The 22,473-nt window shown below is 32.2% G+C and overlaps 3 protein-coding genes across 5 annotated transcripts; 2 read left to right on the plus strand and 1 right to left on the minus strand.

Annotated features, from left to right (window-relative positions):
* Positions 1-2,598: 2,598 nt before the first annotated feature.
* LOC113850243 (anthranilate synthase alpha subunit 1, chloroplastic-like) lies at positions 2,599-7,700 on the plus strand. 2 transcript variants are annotated; one of them, XM_027480698.1, is made up of 11 exons: positions 2,599-2,992; positions 3,472-3,656; positions 3,741-3,930; positions 4,509-4,660; positions 5,165-5,280; positions 5,365-5,659; positions 5,710-5,766; positions 5,895-6,047; positions 6,635-6,715; positions 7,076-7,162; positions 7,351-7,700. In XM_027480698.1, the coding sequence occupies exons 1-11, from the start codon at positions 2,788-2,790 to the stop codon at positions 7,672-7,674; spliced, it is 1,845 nt and encodes a 614-aa protein (XP_027336499.1). In that variant the 5' UTR covers positions 2,599-2,787; the 3' UTR covers positions 7,675-7,700. The 2 variants fall into 2 exon arrangements, with proteins under 2 accessions (XP_027336499.1, XP_027336500.1); XM_027480699.1 differs by having other exon boundaries at positions 5,365-5,611.
* Positions 7,701-9,332: 1,632 nt separating this feature from the next.
* On the minus strand, positions 9,333-14,582 carry LOC113849509 (mucin-5AC). The gene is made up of 5 exons (XM_027479459.1): positions 13,779-14,582; positions 13,439-13,556; positions 11,818-11,932; positions 10,139-11,221; positions 9,333-9,860 (listed from the first exon to the last, which is right to left on the minus strand). The coding sequence occupies exons 1-5, from the start codon at positions 13,975-13,977 to the stop codon at positions 9,606-9,608; spliced, it is 1,770 nt and encodes a 589-aa protein (XP_027335260.1). The 5' UTR covers positions 13,978-14,582; the 3' UTR covers positions 9,333-9,605.
* Positions 14,583-16,825: 2,243 nt separating this feature from the next.
* Positions 16,826-22,010, plus strand: LOC113849460 (arginyl-tRNA--protein transferase 2-like). Of its 2 annotated transcripts, none has more exons than XM_027479379.1 (6): positions 16,826-17,132; positions 18,118-18,156; positions 18,713-18,863; positions 19,209-20,348; positions 20,684-20,999; positions 21,652-22,010. In XM_027479379.1, exons 1-6 carry the CDS (start codon positions 17,021-17,023, stop codon positions 21,766-21,768), a joined length of 1,875 nt encoding a protein of 624 aa, XP_027335180.1. In that variant the 5' UTR covers positions 16,826-17,020; the 3' UTR covers positions 21,769-22,010. The 2 variants fall into 2 exon arrangements, with proteins under 2 accessions (XP_027335180.1, XP_027335181.1); XM_027479380.1 differs by having other exon boundaries at positions 16,835-17,954; positions 21,652-21,995.
* Positions 22,011-22,473: the final 463 nt, after the last annotated feature.

Consider the following 22,473-nt stretch of genomic DNA (forward strand, 5'->3'; position numbering starts at 1 on the left):
CATCATTAAGCACGAACTTCACGTGATTCAATTAAAAAATGGTAAAATTAACGGTTTAATTGTACAATCCACTTACCTAATATTAATATTTATTACATTTTTTTTATTATTAATGAGATCTACCAAATAACCCAAAAAAAAAGAGTGAACCTAGACAGAAAACATGCTGTATTCATAATTTATCATTTGTTTTACTATTCATGCTTACAGTTAAGTAATTACCATTTTTAATATAAATTATATTTCGGTATTTAAATTTATTCTTAAAAATAAATTTAATAAAATAATATTTTTTATTTGTAGTTAAATAAATCGAAGACTTAACATTAATTTATCATCTAATTATTTAAAAAAATATCATCTAATTATTGATAATAAAAAAATACTTGTGTACAATGAAAACTTTCAATGCATTTCTGTAACATATTATTTGAGTTGATAATTTATTCAATGCTTTTATTTTATTTTTTTGACAATTTGGATGAGTCATTTGAAACGGCTAACTCAAAATGACAAAGTGATTAAAAAATATTTTTTAACTATAAAAATTAAAAGATAGCGTAGCAATAAATTACACGAGGTATGAATAACATAATAAAAGTGATATTGAGATGTTTTGGATAAAAGATTATAATATTTATTCTTACATGTATTTAAAAAAAAAAATATTGTGAACTCATATTCACAAAAGTAACTATTTAAGTGTTTAAGTCATAATTTTACGGGTATTTGTACACTTATGTTTAATTTTTTTACCTGTATCTTAATTAAATTAAATATTTCGGTTGTTTTGTTTTGACGAGCCAATGAAGTAAACATGTCATTTAACAGATAAGTTAATTGAGAAAAAATAATAATATAGAAACATCTATTAAAAATATAATGTTTAACTTATTCATAATTATTTAACGATTTTTATATTATATGTAAAATGATTTTTTAAACATGTTTAAAAAGTACATAATAAAAAATAATGGATTTTAAAAAAAAAAAAACAACATTTAAGACATTTTTATGATGTTATGTAATTTTAAATAATATTTTTTATTTATAAATTCTTACTGTATATCCATGAATATACGTTTAAAATATTTCACTTTTAAAACGACAATTGAAATAATTTAACTAAATTCAAATTTTAACGGTAACTAGTTACAAAGGGAAACTTTGATTTACAGTTAATATAATACTAAAATATTACATTTGTCTCTGTTTGTCTATTTAAACGAATAAGGAATTTTTTTTATTTCTATAAAATTTTAAGGTAATATTAATTATTATTATTTTTACTCTTTTGACTATTGATAATTTTGAATTATAATAAATAAAATATTGAATAATCCTAAGAAAGAGATATATTAATAAAGAGTATATTAAAAAAATATCGAATAGTTAAATAGATATGAATGAAGGTGGTAATTTTTAAAGGAACTTAATTTATTTATTTTTACATAAAAACAATAACCATTATGTTAAAGTGTTGATTAAAGAATTTAAATTAAAAATTTATTCTTAAAAAATGTTATTAACATCTCTCATGGTTTTTGATATACCTTGCTTTGTTTTTTTTTTTTATATAATAATCAATTTCAATTTCTTGCTTATACTCTATTTTGATATAAATAAAACCTAACTATACTTTTTAAAATGTTTTTAGTATTATATTTCAATTAATTTTTAAATAAAACATGAACATTTAATGTTACGATTTATTCAACACATGTCTAAAAATACACGATAAAAAATTAGTATATAGTATGTTTTTATTAACATTTATAATATTTAATATTATTAATATATTATATTAAATCCTGTACTATTGTGTATTTTTTATAAAATATTTCTATAAATAAATATTTATTATGTATTATTAACCATACATTTAAAAAAATTAGTAATATCATTAAATATTGTTAATAAATTTTTAATTAAAAATAATATAAAACCTTGAAAACTACACTTAAAATATATATATATATATATATATATATATTTATATAGATATAATAAAGAATGAAACATTTATCAACATGTATAACAAAAAGAAAACGAACACCTACTTTTTTATAATTACGTTGACATCTTAAAGAATTATCACTTGCGAATAATATAAAATATAAAGACATGTGCACAGTCGGTTTTTGTTAAAGAGATTTAAGAATCAGCCAAGTATTTAATGTTTTTTTAATTACAGAAATATGATTTTCTTAAATCGTCAAAGGTGACTTTTAATTAAAAAAATATCAGTGACAACTTTTGATATATTTTAAAAAATTTACAAGGCTTTACTATTTTTTCATTTTTTATTTCTAATATTTGTATCTATACATAGTAATTTTTAAATTTTACATTTTTGAAATTTTTTCTAAAAACATTATATTTTAGTATATATTATTTCTAAAATATTATATATATATATATATATATATATATAATAATCCAGTATTTAAATCTGGAAAAAGACATATAGTTACAATTTTCTCCATTCCTTTAAAATTTCCGAAAATGACAAACAAATGACCAAATTTTTATATTTCATATTTCCCTTTATTGGTAAACATTTCTCATAATATAATACGAATTCCCCTGGGATGCAGACACCTTATTACTCAAAGGAAAGCAAAGGTTCAATGCATAGCAGAAAATCTTATGTAACTCAATAAGATTTCAATGATGCATTGGAACTTGGAACACTTACGAAGAAAAGTGGTAGCAATATGATATTCATTCGGTGAATGTAAGAAGCTTCAAACACTACACCAAGAAGCAGTATCTGAATTCACAAAAATGCTATCTGCTACACTTCCCATGTCTCTTACGTCCACCATGTCTGCAAAAGCTTCCACAATGCAATCCCTAGGTTTCTCTCGCCGCGTGGTTCCTTCCGGCAGCCGTCTCTCGCCGGCGACACTCGCCGGAATTTCAATGGGTACCTCACTCTCAGTGGCTCCTCTCACAGTGAGATGCTCTGCACTTTCAAGCGCTTACCGTGGTAAGTGAGATGAGTGTTTGCAAAAGTGTTCTTTTGGTTTTAGCTATCTTGTTTTTCATTTTCAATTTCCCACAAGAAATTATCGGTTGAATGATTCATGGGTTGGTGTGTGTCCCTAAAGTTTTGATCTTTGCTCCATGTTTTTAACAAATTATATGATATGAGGTAAATGAGTATTTATCTGTAATCTCTTCAGAAAAATAACGAAGCATTATATTTTCACTTGTCTTCACCTTAGCCGATTTTTGTCATCTTTCCATCATTTTTCACGTGACTACTCATCACTTTTTTCTCTCTGTGTGAGTTGCAGAAATGCATAATAGAAACAGTGTCTTATTAATTTCGGATAAGTGAAGGAGTCAATGGCTAATTTTGGTGCTTCAATTCATGAGCATTTGGTTAATTGCTTTTGGGTTGTCATTGATTATAACCTTTGTTTGAATCTTTGACTAAACATGGATGATTTGCTACTTTTGCAGTTGAGGAAGGAAGAAAGTTTGCGGAGGCTTCAAAAGATGGAAACTTGATTCCGCTCTGTCAGTGCTTATTCTCTGACCAACTCACTCCCGTTCTTGCTTACCGGATTTTGGTTAAGGAAGATGACAGGGAGGCTCCGAGCTTTCTCTTTGAGTCTGCAGAGCCTAATTTCCAAGCTTCGAGTGTTGTAAGTGTGGTTTCTTAGTTTTATGATTTTGAATTTTTGAGTTCTTTGTCTGTTTATTGAAATCCAAGACTTGATTTATTGCAGGGGCGCTTTAGTGTTGTAGGAGCTCAACCAAAAATTGAAATTGTGGCAAAAGAAAATAAAGTTACAGTAATTGACCATGAATCTGGGCATTTAACTGAGGAAATTGTTGATGATCCTATGGTGATTCCCAGAAGAATCTCAGAGAGTTGGAAACCCATTCTTACCGATGAACTTCCTGATGCATTCTGTGGTAAGAGTTCTATGATCATAACACCTGAGTGTCGAGATAGGATGTTGTCAAATTATGGCTCATCTAGTTAATTTTCTGACAAACATAATCTGTATATGAAATATTGAGGTTGAATAATTTTTTATTTGATTCTCTCATTTATTTATTGAAGTGTGGATGCTATTCTATGACATGTGACGTCTGCAACAATTAACAACGTTGTGATATAAGAAAATCCTACATGTAAGGATGTGATAGTTGCGAATACATGTATGAAGCATACAACAATTATATTTTAACTCATGATCCTTTTCAAATTGTTACCTTCTTTTCAGTTTCAGAAAATGCAATTATAAATCTTGAAAATTAAAAGTGAACATTAAATTGGCATTGTCATCCAAATCTTGACTTTCTGCATTATCTGTCATTGCATTAGTTGTCATTATGTGACTTCTTATTTATTTGTGTATGCGTGTGTACATGTGCACAATTGTGTGCACGCACACGTGGGTGTGAGAGACAGAGAACTATCTTGACATATTTTCTTCATCTAATTGTTTTATCTTCCGAACTCTGACTAGTTGAAGCTGCTCTTGTAGGTGGTTGGGCAGGTTATTTCTCATATGACACAGTTCGTTATGTGGAAAAGAAAAAACTACCATTTTCAAATGCTCCAAAGGATGACAGGAACCTTGCAGACATACACCTAGGCCTCTATGATACTGTGATTGTATTTGATCATGTGGAGAAGGTACCTTTGGATGCTTCGCAAATATTGTATCAATGTTGACATGTAGTTTGGTATTTCTCACATGACAGGATTCTTGCTAGTAATGTTGACATGCAGTTCAATAATCTTTTAATTTGCAGTACAGTACACCTCTTATCATTTTAAGAAAAACTCAATTTTCAGATGCTTCATAAGCTATTCTTTTCCTTCTTATCTATTAATTGGATGTTTTCATTGAATTTGCCAAATAAAATGTTTTAATAAGTTCAATGTTCTTGTAAATGCCTTTTTTCATCTTTGAACATATAGTCATTATTTAATGGGTAGAAATCGTGAAATGACTATTAATGCGATAAGATAAATACTGAACACGGATACGGAATGCATTTGGTCATTTTAGTTGGTATTTTTATAGCTCAAGATTATCCAATTATTATGTAATTGTATTAAAATGGATGATAGTTAGGACTCATCCATAATCATAACTTCAAAATACTTCATTGTTACATGTATTTTGCTTAACAGAAAGCATATGTGATTCTTTGGGTGAGGATTGACCGGTACTCCTCGGTTGAGAGTGCTTACAAGGATGGAATGGAACAATTAGAAAAATTAGTGGCCAAATTACAAGATAGCCCACCGTAAGTCATCTGTTCAATGTTTCTCTCTGTAATGATGTGTTGTTATGATTGAATAAAAATTAATTTGAAATGAGCATTTCCTAGCCCAAGGCTGGCTCCAGGCTCTGTGGATTTGCATACACGCCATTTTGGTCCACCTTTGAAGAAGTCAAGCATGTCATGTGAAGCCTACAAGGAGGCAGTTCTTCAGGCAAAAGAACATATTAAAGCAGGGGATATTTTCCAGATTGTATTAAGTCAGAGATTTGAACGAAGAACATTTGCTGATCCATTTGAAGTTTATAGAGCACTGAGAGTTGTGAATCCAAGTCCATATATGACTTATTTGCAGGTTTATTTCTGTTTAACTTCTAAAACTGCTTTCTTCATTCAGGAAAGTGTTGGTGTTCAGCTTTTTCATGTACTGAAGTTTATGCATTTCCTAAACAGGCTAGGGGATGTATTCTGGTTGCTTCAAGTCCAGAGATTCTTACGCGTATAAAGAAGGTAGGTTTTGGTACATAGATTAGATTTTTAAATTAAATGATACTTCTTACTTGTCCATTGGAATGTTTATCATAAATCTTAAAATTATCTATTATTTATTTTAGTTATTGTGATATTGACATGAATAGAAGAACATTGTGAACCGACCATTGGCTGGGACTGCAAGAAGGGGGAAAACACCAGCAGAAGATGAAAGGTTAGAAGCGATTCTGCTGAGAGATGAAAAGCAATGCGCAGAGCATGTCATGCTGGTTGATTTGGGACGCAACGATGTTGGAAAGGTTTGTTATAAATATTCATTTTAATGGTTACTCTTATTTGTTAATCCATTGTTCAATTATTTTGTTTATTTAAAGAAAATATAGCTACTATTGTTTCTTATATTATATCTATGCTTTAATCTCTTCTATTGGAGTTGAAGTTTATGAAACTTTTAAGTTACATGTATTACTAATAACTGGAGTTCAACGATGCTTTCATTAACCATAGTTTTCAATCCTTTATCTGAACTTCTTTACTTGCACATTAAAACCCAATCTGCAACATGTAAAGAACAGTAGGTACATATGTATCTTTAACAAAAATGATCTATCCTATGGATATGGATCTTAAAAGTTATTGTTAACTTCTGTTTTGCGGATTTGCGTTGATTAAGTGGTCTTTGTTTCTTTGTAGTTTGTAGCAACTGACAAATATGATAAAATTATAATTCTAAAACATGCTTTAAACTGGTTCTGTTATATATCATGATGCAGAAACAAGTTGTATGATTGTATGAAGAAAGTATTTTATTCAGACTTCTTGAAAAGATGGTCTGAATTCCATACTTTTAAGTTGTGATGGTTCTGATAACAGAAGTTCTTTGCAGGTCTCAAAAAATGGTTCTGTTAAAGTGGAAAAGCTTATGAATGTTGAACGATATTCCCATGTCATGCACATAAGCTCTACGGTAAGAACCTTTTCTTGCTATCTACTGTTAGTTGATGTTCTTCAACTACTTACTAGGGTTTCTTCTGCAACAAGCAACTATACTGGTGATGGACTTCTAGGAAAACCAATTTTTGTATTATCCTTTCCACTGTATTGTAAAGCCATGATCTTTGAATTGTTATGTATCACTCTATGATACGTTTGACTGAAAATTTTATTGAAATTATGCTTACCAGCACCTATCCTCTTATTCAACTAGTCCTGCCGTTGCCCCTCTCCCTTTCATCCTTCCCAGAAAATGATTTGTTTATTCAATTAAGTCAGAATAGTAGATAATATTTAATTGCATATTCATCGTCCAATCCATTATTTATTTTAGGTTACCGGGGAGTTGCAAGACCATTTGACCAGCTGGGACGCCTTGCGTGCTGCATTGCCTGTTGGAACTGTCAGTGGAGCGCCAAAGGTTCATAACTTGACTCTTTTTAATCAAATTACAATCTTTTCTTAGTTGTTATCTAAGGCTGCCAGGGCTCTCCACTTGCTGAAACTTTGAGGTCACATGTTTGTGATAAGGATATTCTGCTTAGTGTTACCAGTGATACATCATTTCAATCTTCAGCTTCATTCTTACCTGATGGCTGGTGGATGCAGGTGAAGGCCATGGAGTTAATTGATGAGTTGGAGGTCACAAGGCGGGGGCCATATAGTGGAGGGTTTGGATATATCTCTTTCTCTGGTGATATGGACATTGCTCTTGCTCTCAGAACAATAGTATTTCCGTCAGGAACTAGGTATGACACAATGTACTCATACAAAAACCTAAACCTCCGCCACGAGTGGATTGCATACCTTCAAGCTGGTGCTGGTATAGTTGCTGACAGTGACCCTGATGATGAGCACCAAGAGTGTCAGAACAAAGCTGCTGCTCTTGCTCGCTCCATTGACTTGGCCGAGTCAGCATTTGTTGATAAATGAGATCTCTGATACCTCCAATCACTGGATGTACATGTAGTATAAGAATGAAGTCTTGATTTATTCTTATAAGTAGTTGCTTGGGTTCAAATATCTACATGTAGTATAACAATAAAGTCTTATACAGTGGAGCTCCCGATTGTATAACATCTCTTTTGTTTGTTTGTCTGTCTGTACAAGTCAGGTGGAGCTTCAAGTTTAAAGCTCAGATAGGCATATGTATTGAACTTAGTTTCTTGTTTAAATATATCTGAGCATCATTATCTTCCATACCAACATTAAATGATTACAACATTATGGTAATCTTTTCAAATTGCAATATTAGTTCTTTTGAAAAAATGCAGTTGGATTTTTTTATGGGAAAGAAAACAAATTTCCTTTGAGAACATGACAGGATATTTTATGAGTGAATGATTTCAAACCTTAGTGCAAATACCAACTCTCTGAGGTCAGAGACTTAAAAGCACTTTGCTTGCTTAGGGGGGACACAAGATAAGAAAAGGGGTGTGATGGAACTTTCATCTACTTTGAAATTTATGTGAAGATAACTAAATCAAATATTGTTTCTTCTGCTAAACAGACTTAAAAGGGGGTTGAATACTTAATTGAAAGACTCTAAAACACGTCGCTTTCACGGTGTCACTGCCAATTTCGTACGACCTGATAAAAAACTTGGATGCCATTCATTAAAATGCAAACCTTAACTTGCTTTATCAACAAGTTAAGGTGTTAAAGGATGACATGATTAGCTCAAGTGTGACACTGTATCATTGTCATGCATTATCTAAATAACAAAGATAACAGCTTATGCCCTGATTTTAAAAAAATTAGTATTTTGTATTAAATGATTTTAATAATTCAAGAAATACGTATTAAATCAGTTTTATATTTGAAAATAATTTATTTTTTAAACAAGAACTATTTTTTGGTCTAGGATGGGGAAGGACGGGTTGTTGTTTGATATTGCAAGGATCGAACTCTCTTCCTGAGTACAACACCCAAGAGTAACCCATAATATTTTGCTTGCACGACCAAAAAAAAATTGTTGAAACATCTTTCAAGAATTATGCTACATAATTCCTAAAACATTATAAATTTAGTCCAAAAGTACTAAAACTTAAGAATGATTTTATGTCGAATTGATAAATATAACTCACAATTTTAACAGTTAAATAGCACTTATATCAACTCTTTCTTACTAAAATGTCCAAAAGAAAATTGACTAGCAATTTTGTCTTGCAATGTACGTGGATCTATTTGTTTCGTGAATTCTAATGCCAAAACTTCAAAGTATACTCTTTCTAATGACGTAAGTTATGCAAGAGTCAAATAATCGGAAATGAACAAATAGTTCAGGTTAGTATGATATCAATTATTATAATATCACTACAATTTGTCAAAAATACTCAAATAACTGTACCTTTTCCTCATATGAAAATATATGGTTTATTTTAACGAAAATAAATCTTTCAATAGTAGCGAACATAAACCAGTCACTAAACTTGACACTCAGACTCTAAATGTCACCCGTTGTTAATTTTGAACGCATAGCAAATTCTCTTATTATTTACCCATTCTCTGATGGCTTTTTTACGGCTTTTCAAAAACCTAAAAAGTGAACCCTATTGCGATTTCAAAGTTACCAAACATTTACAATGGCAGAATAAATATGGCTTATGGTTTGTGGATGATAAGCTCAATTTTCAAAATCGAGGATAAACCTTGGCTTGTTTTAAAAAATGAGCATTACCGCTACAACATATAACCGATCTAATTAAAATCAGAGGTCCCTACAAGAGGTTACATCATTTCCAGGAAGCTTTACATCAGTACAATCATGGTTAGCTCCATATGCAAATCCGATATGGCTGAAACTCAGGATATGATCGCTGCTGCTGTTTAAATATATGTTGAGTTCCCAAATTGTTAAAAGTTTACCTGCCCCGTACACTTGCAGGGGATTGACCACATCTCTCACTACCAATATCATCATCTACTTCACTACTATCTAAACAAAGGCCATTTTGGTTCACACTCACTTCAGAACTAGCGTTACTACTTGTGGCATGAGGAGATGAAACACTAATCGTTCGACCACGCTGAGGACCAGACCTCACGCTATACATAGAAGATGCTGGAATATTTGTCATCAATGGCCGTAAATTGCCTGGAATGGTTCTCCTTATATCCTATTCAAAGATAAAGGAGTAAAATGATGAGATTAAAAAAATTGTACAACTAAATCAGTTCTAATCAATCTAAGTTAATCACTTTAATAAAAATATGGTGTAGATGAAGAAAACAAATAAGAAACTCAAATAATCAGTATGCATCCTCCAGAAAGGTATTTAGAGATTATAAAATTCACTAATTTTTTTGTGAGAAGAATGGTGATTTATATGCAAGTATGCCATCACAAGTTCGTTTCATAAGAAAAAAACTATAAATAGGATGAGAAGATGCGCACCATATGCCTAATAGCCATATCCAAGGACTTCTTTGAGAGCGTTCTTCCAAAACCTGAGCTGTCTGGAGATGATGACGACTTGCCAGAGAGATTACTGCGGGGAGAGTTTTTGTCATCAATCATTGGAGGTGCTAGTTTTCGCATATTTATTACCCTCTCTACCATTTTGTTGCCAATTACAACAGGACTGACATTGTCATTCACTTTGGAGTGTCCCCGGCTAACTGCTGGCATAGAGTTTCCACTGATATGGACAGTGCCATTGGAAGACCGTCCTCTTGAAGGAGAGCATGATTGCCGTCTGGGTCTTCCACTAGAAGAAGGCTCAACAGATGAAGACCGAGAAGTGGGTGCTCCGGGCCTGCCCCTAGTTGCTGAAAGTGGCCTTTCAGGTAATGTTGTTCTCAAATTAGGGGGAGCATCAAGTGAAAAACCTGGCATCTCAGATGGCTTCCATGGTCTTGATCTCACTGTTGGTGAAGTGCCACGTGATGGTACTGGCTGCCTTGAGGTCACAGTAGCTCGCTGTCTTGCTGTCACAGGAGTTGGCTGCCTTGATGTCACAGTAGCCGGCTTGGGGCTTGAAGATGCTTTAACTGAAGAAGCAGATATACTGGGTTCAATTGATGGTCGCCGAGTTGGAGTAGATGCTCTTGATGTGGACCTGGAAGGAGGTAAAGTAGGCCTACTAGTTGGTGTAGAAGATCTTGCATTAGATCTTGACAAAGGTGTAGAGGATCTTGGAATTGTGGGTTTAGCCGCAGGAACCGGAGTCTTAGTAGCAGAAGTCAAAGATTTAGTGGCAGAAACTGCAGGCTTGGCTGAGGAAATTGTGGTCTTGGATGTAGCTACCATGGACCTAGTTGAAGGTAAGGTAGCCCGAGTAGGTGTAGAAGGTCTTGAGGATTTTGAAGCTGGGGTTAATGTAGAGCGACCTGTAGGAGTTGCAGGTCGTGATCCTGGACCCCCAGATGATGAGGGCCTCCTAGTTCCGCCACTTGCAGAGCTCAACCCAGGAGAGGAAGTAGGTTGTTTAGATACTAAGCTAGTCCTACCAGGAGGCTCTGATTGATGATTTGCTAACTATAACCACAAGGAAACAATTTAAAAAATATGAATTTTTTTTACACTAATGATAACCAATGCCAATGGGCGCTATCAAAAATTAAAATTTCAGTAAAGTGCTAAAAAGATCTTTAGGAATCTCTCAAAGGATAAAAAGCATTGTCATTTTTGTCACTATAAATGTTAAAAACAAAAATGGACAATTTACTTGTTGAAATCTCAAGTCCCAGTACGGATTTTATGTGATGCGATACTTAAATAAACCATAGCATGTGAGGGTACAACAGTAAAACGTCCAATATGATGAGAAGCTAATTTCATTAAGTCCAAGGATATCATTGTTTTGAGAGGCACTATATACTAACAAATCATTATTAGTAAGGTATCAATAACCAAAATATTAAATAATAATTGACAAAATCTATTGATCTCATATCATGCAAATCAATTACTTTGCTTAAAGTCAAGACCAAGTTCATCATGCATACTGCATAATTATAATGATATTTTTAACAAAATAAGTTTTCTCAAAACCAGAAACTAACAGGGAAAAGTACAATTTGACAGTTACCACAAAATAATTGACATCTCAAAGCTTCATTGAAAGTGCTTACTCTGGATTTCAATGCCATGGGACGTGTGGCTGGAGTACCAAGCTGACTCATAACAGTCTTTCGAGTTTCCATTTCCAAAGAGGGAAAAAGAGGAGTACCAGGAGGAGTTAGAAGCCTGAAAACACATTAACCATGCTAAGCACCAATTTTAACAATAATAGAATACTCAGGCTACACATCACTTTGTAGTTAGAACTAGTTTAGATAAACTTCTAAATAAGTACTTATAGGAGTAAACAATTAAAAAAAAACAGGGAGCTAATATGAATTAAACTTTTTCCATAAATTAAAATTAACTTATATACCTCAATTATGGAAAAATTAGATGAGGGAACTTATGAAAAAGTTAAGGTACATGAGTTACTTTTAACTTATAAGAGAAATTAAAAGCTAAATCTCAGCCTTTGTCCTTCTTTATTTCATGTTTGACCGATTCTTCTCTCAGACCACTTTTTCATGGTAGAACGCTATCTAGATACTTCGCCCTACACCACAATGCCAATGAATTTTTAAGTGTTCGTTCTCATTAGTTCACACACGCAGGCCTTGATGATTTTGCTAGTCCATTGAAGCAAACGTCCATACTATGTCTCTTAAATTTTCTTGCAATTTATTGTGCCAAATTTATTCAGTGTGTTTCTATCACTCTCACTCCATTAATCCATTTTTCCGAAGTTCCATTAAATTTATGGGAAGGGGAGAACAAATAAAGAGGGGATGCCCAAAAATTTAAGGATGTCTTCGTAATTATATCATCTTAAAAAGTGATTGTGTAATTGAAAAAAAAAATGCTTAGTCCCATATAAAAAGCAACTGTGACCTCATCCCTTTAACCAACCACTCATTCTTAAGAAGTTTCCTGTTATTTTTAATATTTTCTCCCATTTGTTTAATTGAATATAATCAAAATATTTATTTTATTAAAATGCTTATTGTAAAGAAAGAAGTTGATACAAACTCTCCGTTTCTAAATAAGGCTACATAAGTTGCCATTGCTTCAAAGTTGAATTAATATTATTCCTATTTCAAAAGTTCAGTTTATTAGAATTTTCTAAAAAAAAAAAAAAACATTGCAAGCTTTCTGTATGGCTTTTCAAACTACTCCATTTAATGGAAGTTACCATGTTAATGGAGAGTTGAATAGTGAAGAACATTTCATCAAGTCCTTCCCAAATAAAGAAGGTGAAAAACCAGAAGAAAATATCTCTCTTTCTCTCTCTGTGTGTGCATGCACAAGCATGTGTGAAACATTAAGAAGTAATTAGTTTGGATGGAAATGAAAGCAGGTTAACATTATTGATAAAAGGGTGGACATAAACCAAGCAGCTTATCAGGGCATACACCCTAGACTGATTTTAAGCATCTAAAAATAGCAAGATTTTATCAGAAAAGAAAGCATTTATTAAAATTTTTGTATTTCTAATGTAATAAACACTTACTTTCCCAATAAAATCTCATCACTTTGGTTGCTTAAAATAAGCCATCAGAGCAAATGTTAAGTCTTTTATATAAGTAATTATCCAAAAAACGACAACCACTCCATCTTTGCAGTAATAAACACAGTGGCAAGATGAAAACCATGAAGAAAGTACATGAAAAATGCTAGAAGGGCACCACATACCAGTCATAGTCATTCTTGTCATTCTCCGAATTGAGAAAATCATCAACACCAGTCTTCCGCACAGGAGCCGGCGTAGATGATGAAATGTTAAATATGGGAGAAGTTCCCGGATTTGACCCTGCACCATGAAGGATAACAAATGATAAACAAAAATCCAACAAGAAGACACCAAATTCATCAACTGGACTATCCAATAAACAGAATCATTTTGTGGTTCTTCATCCAACATGGGACATTAACAGAGACAAGTTCACAAGCCAATCTTACTCCACAAAACACAAGAAAGAAACAACTCCTCAAAAACTTCAGCACCAAAAAATAAATGAGCATAAATCTATACCCAGAGCTGCATCGAACTCCTCGGAGGTGTGAAGCAGAAGATCATTCCGCTCCTTCTCGCGTTTCTTCATCTCGAGGAACAATGCAAGCTCCTCATCCTTCTCCTTCATGACAGAAGCCCTCAAACCCCCAAATTGCTGCTCCCTCTGCTTCAGCGCAGCTTGCATTTTCGATTCCTGAGCCCTGAAACTACGATTCATCCCCAAAATTCAAACGGCACGAACCCTAAATCCCCCAAAGCCCCAACCCAAAAACCTAACTCAGCTTCTCGTTCACCTCACACAACCAAAAACCAGAGTTTCCTACACCGGATGCACAGTGCACTCTCCAAAAACCATAAAAAAAGAAACTACTGAATCTCTCGCAAAGTTCAAATCTGCACGTAAAAACCAAAACGCTCGTAGCTCGAACAAAACGACATTGTCATAAACAAACAACGAAAGAAACGAAGCACGTTCTAGAAAACGCCAATGTCGCGTAGCTAAGGTTAGAGTGAGAGGCGCGTGGCGAAGGAAGAGGAGAGAGAGTGAGAGAGAGAGATCGGAAAACGGGATGCCTGAGTTTGACGGTGGAGAGAGAGAGAAGAGTGAGAAAAGAGAGAGAGAGTGGCAGTGAGTGGTAATAAGAGTGGTTTTCTAAATGCAAAATGGGGAATATATGAAGTAAAAGACACCCTATAGCTGTTGTTTCCTCTCGTTTCACGCCACGTTTCATGTTTCGGTTTGTAATCACCAAAATGCCCCTACTCGTTCCCCTTTTGAATTTTAGCAACGTTGTCTTTGCTATGCACCCATGCACCGTCCCCAACTTCAATATTTTAACAAGTTTCATATTTATTGTTAAGATTAATTATATTATTTATTTTTGAAATGGAAATGTCACAAGAAATTAATTTGTGTTATCCTCGTCTATAATCTATCAATCCATATTCATAGTTGATAATACTCAAGCTTATATTGCATTAAAATTAGGAAGAGTAAAAAAATGTCCATTCAAATTTTATTATAGTAACAATAGCTTAGCATACTATCAATAACTTTATATAAAAATATATTTTATCAGTTCAATTGTTAAATTATAATATATTTATGTCAAAATTAATCAGTTAAAATACTACAATTAAATTTTTATTTTTATTTTTACATATGTTAGATGTATATTCTAAAATAAAGTATTACATAATTTTAAATCAGTTGTTTAACACTTTTTTTTTCAAAAAAAAAAATCTTAAAGGCGTGTATTTTATGTAGATAGTGTTTGATTAGCTTTACTGATTTTCTCATTTCAACTCTTCCTTTTAATTTCGCTTTATTTTTTAAACTTTCTTAATTCAGGCAATACGATAATAATTACAAGTTTAAGTTTGGTTAATGATTATAGTTTACAGTGGTTGCCTATATGTTTAAAATATTTAATAAATAAAAATTGTGTAATTATTGAAGAATAACTTGCGAGTATGAGAGTTTTAGATTATGTTTGACAGTAAACTGTATTAAAAAATGTAAAAGAGGAAAAATATAAATTAAATATAGAATATGAAAATATTTTTTTAATATTACATTTTCATAACTTCTTGTACATTAATTATTATTATTTTGTGAGTTTTTTTTAGTTTGTATGTTTATTATTTTTATATATAATATATAAGTTCAAAAAATTACATGAAAGTTCTTTCAGGAGTTATATTAAACGATGACATTTTTAAGTGTTAGTTTCCATTCTCATTTTAACACGTCTTTGAATGCATTGAATTGTTTGTTTACTTCAATTTAAAATTCTAAAACTATTAAATTTAAATAATAAAATAAAAATTTTAATTATAACTTAATAATACTTATATAATACACAAATAATATTACTCATTAAAATAGATGTCTCGATAGCAGTCGAATTGAGGTTTAAGCAGTTATATTGAGGCCCAAAAATACATTTCAGTAGTACTTAATTTGAAACAATTCATGAAGACTCAATTTTACTATTATTGTACTTATGCAAATATCAACTTAAGCTTTCAACTATTCACTATTATCAAATTAAAAAGATAATGATTACAAAAACGAATGTGTCGAATAAAATTAAAAAGATCATTACATTATATTTTTAATTGTTTCAAAGTATTAAAATTTATATTAATGACACTCTTATTTGTCCGTTTTATATTTATCGTTAATAATTTGAATTGAATTTTAATTAATATCACAACTTTATTTTTTTATTAACTTAAAAAATATATTTATTAAAAGTTTAATTAAGTTTATTATTAAATGAATTTATTAATTTCTATTTTAGCATCGCTCATAATTTATAACGTCCTACTTGTTTTAAAATAAAATTTGATTGGTCTAAGTTCGTAAGTTACAATCCAATTTGTTAACTTAGCCTGATATTTAATTTTTTTAATTTATATTTTTAACAAATATATACAAAGAACACGAGTTATCGACTCAACTTCGTGTTAACTTGATCCTAAATCATTATAACAAATATGACAATCATAGTTATTACACTATACTATGAAATTATTTTAATCACATACCTGGAAATGCACACAAAAGCTTAAAATTAAAATTCCATTAAAAACAAATTTGTTATATAAGAATCTATAAGTCGTTTAATATTTATTTTAAAATAATTTTAAAATATTAAATACCACGACACAACTTACTTTTAGTTTGTTTGAGAATTGAGTGTGTGTGTATATATATATATGAAAAAAATTGAGTATATTTAATGTTAACAAAATTAATTTTAAAATATTAAATACAGTTAAACTATAAATTAAAAAATATTTTGTGAATCTTATTAATCTGAATCGTTTGAATTAATTTTAAGTATTAAAAAATATCCTTTTTTAATTGCACTTTAAATTTTTAATGCCACATAAATATTTTTTAATAAAAAATTACTACCTTTAATTAATGCTTAACTTAATAGCCGAGACTAATAGAAGTGAACTGTTTTTATTAAACGTTTATTTTTCTTAAAAAACAAGTGAAATAAAATTTGAAGTGATGGAAGATATAAACGTGAAATAGGTCTCTTTGGCGTGCGAATTGCATAGCATAGGGCTGTTTGCGTTTGATTCGTGTTGGGAGGTTTATTGCAACATTGACATTAGCGTAATTATTTAAAGCAGTAAGAGAATCGAAATCGTGTTTGATTCCAACATGAAGCTGAGACACTGTTGAATATCCATTTCTACGTCATCGTTTTGCCCCAAATCCTCTGAATCCAAAGAAGAAAATGGCAAGTAGCAGCACCAACGCCCCAAAGGAAAGCGTTGTTGTCGATTGTGGAAGACGCCGAACCTCTTGCGGCTATTGTAGATCTCCTCGTCACAGTAGCATCTCTCACGGTCCTCTTCTCTCTCTACCTCTGTTCAAATTTCAATTTCTTCGTTGAATTTTTTATTTTTTATCAACTGGGTTTTCGGCTCTTTATTTGATTTGGTGTGCTTTTCATTTACCCATCAATTTGTTGTGTTTTCTAACAGTTTCCCTTTCCCCCTAATTGGAGTCGTTAATTAAGTTGATAGAAAAATCTAATCTTACTACGTGGGCACGTGCTTGTTCAACACTAAACAATTAAACTTAGGTTTTTAATTAAAACGCAAATGCGTATGAGCCGTCAAATTGGTTGTAATTGTACTTGTTAGTTGGTTAATCATGCTATGGCTATTAGGCTATGGGTTTTATTTATTGTAGTGGTTCATATTGTTCAAAGGTCCCTTGTTGGTGGGCTCATGAGGTTGATTAAGCCTGCAAAATCTTAAATTCCCCTAGCATTTGGTTTTCGATATTTGTTACATTTTAAAGCAATGCTATATCTTCCGGCAGTATCATTTTTCTTATACGAATTAAATGAAAAAGTATATGCATTTAATTTATTGGAAATATAAAAAAAATATTCAGTACTTTTTTCATCTATTGAGTAGGAAGATTAGTAAGAGGATGTTGTAGGAAGATTTAGAATTGTTCGCAATTTTATACTTTACCTACGCTAGTGCCGAAAAAGTTAATTTGGCAATTCTGTCTAGAGAATCTGTGTTGTTGATATAAGTTTTCTAATTATGCATGTACATTTGTGTTGTCCGGCTTTGACCATGCTAAATGGCTGTATGGATTGTGAATGAATCAGACGATGTATAATTCACACTCAGACACTTCTGCTAAGTTTGGTGAGAGAAACAAGTTGTTAATGCCTACATGGGTGTCTAATTTCCAATTTGGAAAATCGTGCATTTCCATTTCTATGTTTCAATTGTTTTTTTGCCTTCTCCAGACTTTATGATTGTAATGAATCGATTTTCTGATTAGTTCTTTCTTTTTCTCTTGCCATAGGCATATGGGCACATAGCCTCACAGTGTATGACTATCAAGGTGAGTTCTATATTGCTTTTGTTTTTGCATTACATAATTTCCAATTACGAGTAAGAAAATCTCAATGCTTATTTTAACAAGCCTGATTTTTGGATCATGAAGTGTTGTGACTTTGTGATATGCTTTGGATCTTTATATCGTTCTTTGCAAATCAAAATTGATGCAAGTGTGTTCTATATTTTCCCCTTTGAAGTGTCGACATGTGTGTTTGGATTATCTTAATTTGTTCAAAAAAGTTTTAATTAAAAGCTTTCTGAGTGATTTTTTGGAAAAATAATTGATCATTTACCCAAAAAATAATTTTTTTCCAAACTAAAGTGTACGTCACTGTTTTTTATTTATTGAAGTGATGATCTTTGCTTCATGGTTCAAAGTTTCACTCCCTTCTTTCTTGGCCTTCACATTACATAATGTTCCAAATTTCTGTTTTTGGAGAGATGTATAGCGTATCTCAGTTAGATGTTGATAAGAAAAAAACTTTGAATTGATAACCTAATGGATTCGCTGGTAAGTTTTATTCAGATCAATTCAATTCTATTTTATTCCCTTTTGCTAGATCTTCTTGATCGTGGCTGGAGAAGGTCTGGATCTTTTCTTTATAAACCAGAGATGGAAAGGACGTGTTGCCCTTCATATACAATTCGCTTGAAAGCAAATGACTTTGTTCCCTCTAAGGAGCAACTTCGTGTATCTAGACGAATGCAAAGGTTTGCCTTTTTCATATGATATTTCTTGAGGCACATAATATTAAATTGACGATGTTGAAATTAGAAAGTGTTATTCTTTTTCACCTTTTTTTTTCAAGTATAAATATTCTCTGTATAGGCATGATACGAGAGACAAATTTAACATATTATTTTAAAATAGGAAAACCTTTGAACTTTATTCTGTTTAATTTGGGCATGGAGACGAGAGGTGGGTAAAGATCCAAAACGCATTAATTGGAATTGCATTTTTCAGTACAAGCAATTCACTTTACTTGATATTTGTAACCTGTAAACATGCACATTTTCTTTGTTCTACCTTTTTCATCAACAATTCTATCTGCCTAGGTTTTTAGATGGAACCTTGGAATTTAAAAGAGTTGATGTCTCGGAGGACCCAAACACATCAAAGAAATCAGAAAGCTTTGTCCATCATAACTTTGCTAGACCTATGTCAGAAGAATCCCTAGCTGCTGGCAACGAAGAGGAGGATGAAGTTGAAAAATCTTTGCACTATTTATCAGATCAAATTGATAATGTAATACACATTCTCTCTGAGAAGGGGGAATTTCCCTCCGGTATTCAATTACCAAAAACTTTAGTCAGAAAGGTTACACAGGGAAAAAAGAAGTTACTAGTCAGTGGATCTGAAGATCTCTTGTATAGTAGCAATATAGCCTTTCAAATTGCAGCATCTATAAAACGAGCACAATCTAGTGACCAGTTTGGCAATGATTCCAAACCATCAACAGTTTGTGAAAGGGAGAATGGATCAGCTCCAAAAATTATTGCAGAAAAGCTAGTAGCATCTTTAGATCCATTGGTGAAAAATTCTGGTTTGTCTATCAGGGCTTGCAATGGACATATTAATTTTTATGCTCCTAGTAAGCAAGTTTCCCTGAGTGGAAGTGTTCAAAATACTTCAGTTCCAAAAAAGTCTAGAAGGAAGCATGATATTGGAGGGAATTGTTTGATTGGTCCTCAACATTGTCAGGTAAAAAGGAGGAAGCTTGAGATTCGTTTAAACAGATCCAGTTTTGATCCAGAAGAATTTGCTTTGTATAGAAGATATCAGCTCAAAGTACATAATGATAAACCACACAATGTCACAGAGAATTCATATCGCAGGTTTCTGGTTGATACTCCATTATTTTATGTTTCTCCTACTGGTGATAGGACAGTCCCTCCTTGTGGTTTTGGTTCTTTCCATCAACAATATCTAATAGATGGCCAGTTAGTGGCTGTTGGTGTTATAGATATACTTCCCAATTGTTTGTCAAGTAAATATTTGTTTTGGGATCCAGACTTTGCCTTTCTATCACTAGGCAAGTACTCGGCACTTCAAGAAATAGGTTGGGTGAAAGAAAACCAGGTTTATTGTCCTAGTCTACAATACTATTATCTTGGCTACTATATTCATTCTTGCAGCAAGATGAGATACAAAGCTTCATATCGCCCTTCAGAGCTTTTATGTCCCCTTCGATATCAGTAAGTTATTCCATTTCAGCATGTTAATGAAACCACTTCTTCATCATGCCTGCAGTTTATTCATGAACTTGTCGAGCATTCAGTTTGTCTCAAACTCATGGGGTTTGCTTTCAATTATTTTTCTTGACTTCTATTTGACTGCATTTCTTGGGGTAATCTGTATGCCTATGGAATAGATGATGTAAAATGAATATGATTATTGCACCATCATAATCTTCTGGCATAGAAATATGGTACATGGGTCATACTATGATTTTTTCTCCCTGAATATGATCACTTTTTTTCTGCTTCCTACATTATGTAACATAAGGCTGATAGCAATGCATGATCTCCAGGTGGATTCCATTTGACATTGCAAGGCCTCTGCTTGACAGAAAACCATATGCCGTCTTATCGGATTCTTCCATTTTACAAAATGGAGAGTCATCCCTACCTCAAGTTACTGACGATGTAACAGGAAGTCAGTTTGATGACATTGGCCAAGAAGATGCAAATGATGTTCCAATGCTTGAAGATGAAGAAATAGTTGAGTCTGACTTGGAATGCTCTGATGAGGAACCTGACTTGGAAACTTCTTCATATGATGAACCAGAAATTGGTGATGTCAGCGAGGTTTTGGTAGGGCTAAAGGGATCTCATGTGAAATACAAGGTATGCTTAATGGTTGGTGAATGAATATTCCTATTACTTTCTGCACTTTTAAGCACCTAATTGTCCTTAAAAATGTTAACTTGAAAATTGAATGCTGTTACTACTAATGTTAGTGTTTAAAAGTTCAAACTGATGAATCTCAGATATGGTTTCTTCACATATTTAGACTGCTCTTGTTCCAAATAACGTTGAAGACCCAAATCTCCTATCCCATTTCTTTGCTCCTAACCCTATCTCTGCAATCTACATAAAATTATACCAACTAAAAGTGTATTTGGTTTAAAAAACATTTGTTTCCATTTTTTGTTTTCACTAGTTCTTACAAAAATTTTGCTTTTTTCCTCTTTTAAATATTTGTACAATACTATTTTGTTGTTTTTATTATTTTTTACACAAATCTTTGAAAACAAAAAACAAAGAATAAAGTAAAAACTATGAGACATTTTTGTTATTATTTGTGAAAACGGAAACAAGAATAGAAAGTGTTTTATAAAACCAAACAGGATTTTGAGGGGATACTAATCATATTGCTTGATATGGTAGACCTTTATGTTTAACAACAGCAAACTACTCCATGATTTGTCCCTTTCCAGTCTGACTTCTTCTTTGTCTATTTTTGGCTTTGCATATTCTGCATTTTTCCTTTCTGAAGGATCTGCTGAGGGTTGTTAGTCCTGAACAACGGAGTTACTTGGAGTCGCAGTTGCGGAGTTACAGGAGGGTTGTGGGTACAATGTTATCTGAGCGAATGGTCTATTCACTCGAATAATTTAAATCTTAGCAATTGAATTTAATAAGATGCCACTGCTAAACTCCCAAGAGGGAGCAAATACGATCCATGTATTTTACAGTTGGAACTGAATTTGGTCCCTGATTGTCTATTGGATGATATTGCCAATAGCAATTGTGCGACTCATCCCCCAAGTTTTTGTTTAATGGATATTTATATTTAAAATGTCTTCTAACTTCTTTGATAATCAAATTTCCCAGGCTTTTATATATATGGATTTCAATGAGGTATTTCTCTTCCAGCATTAGTTTCTGAATTTGGGATGCAGGGATTTTTATGATATGTACTGTCTTTAGTCTTCAAGCACTAGTTTACTAACTTCTACGTTTCAGTAGGGGCAGGGATTTGGCCATGATCATTAGATCAAAGTATATGATTAGTTTCCTCAGTTAGTGGGAGCAAATACCAACAGGTTCAAGTTAGTTTGTGCTCCAGGTTACTTCATTGGTTCTTTTCATGGCTCTACTTCAATGTTTGTTCATTAGAGTTAGTAAAAAATCCAAATGAAATGACTAAATTCTAATTTTTTAAATGAAGAGCGTTTGGTTTGATCATAATAAAAGTGTAACAGGTTTCAAATTAAAAAGAAAGGGATGATGATTACCCTTATTACCTATGTTCCTGCCAATCACACCAACACCTTGTTTGAAAAATAAAACTACTATATATCGTTTGATGTATTCC

The sequence above is a fragment of the Abrus precatorius genome, unplaced genomic scaffold (assembly GCF_003935025.1).
Source record: "Abrus precatorius isolate BTA unplaced genomic scaffold, Abrus_2018 Scaffold9, whole genome shotgun sequence".
Taxonomy (NCBI): Eukaryota; Viridiplantae; Streptophyta; class Magnoliopsida; order Fabales; family Fabaceae; genus Abrus; species Abrus precatorius.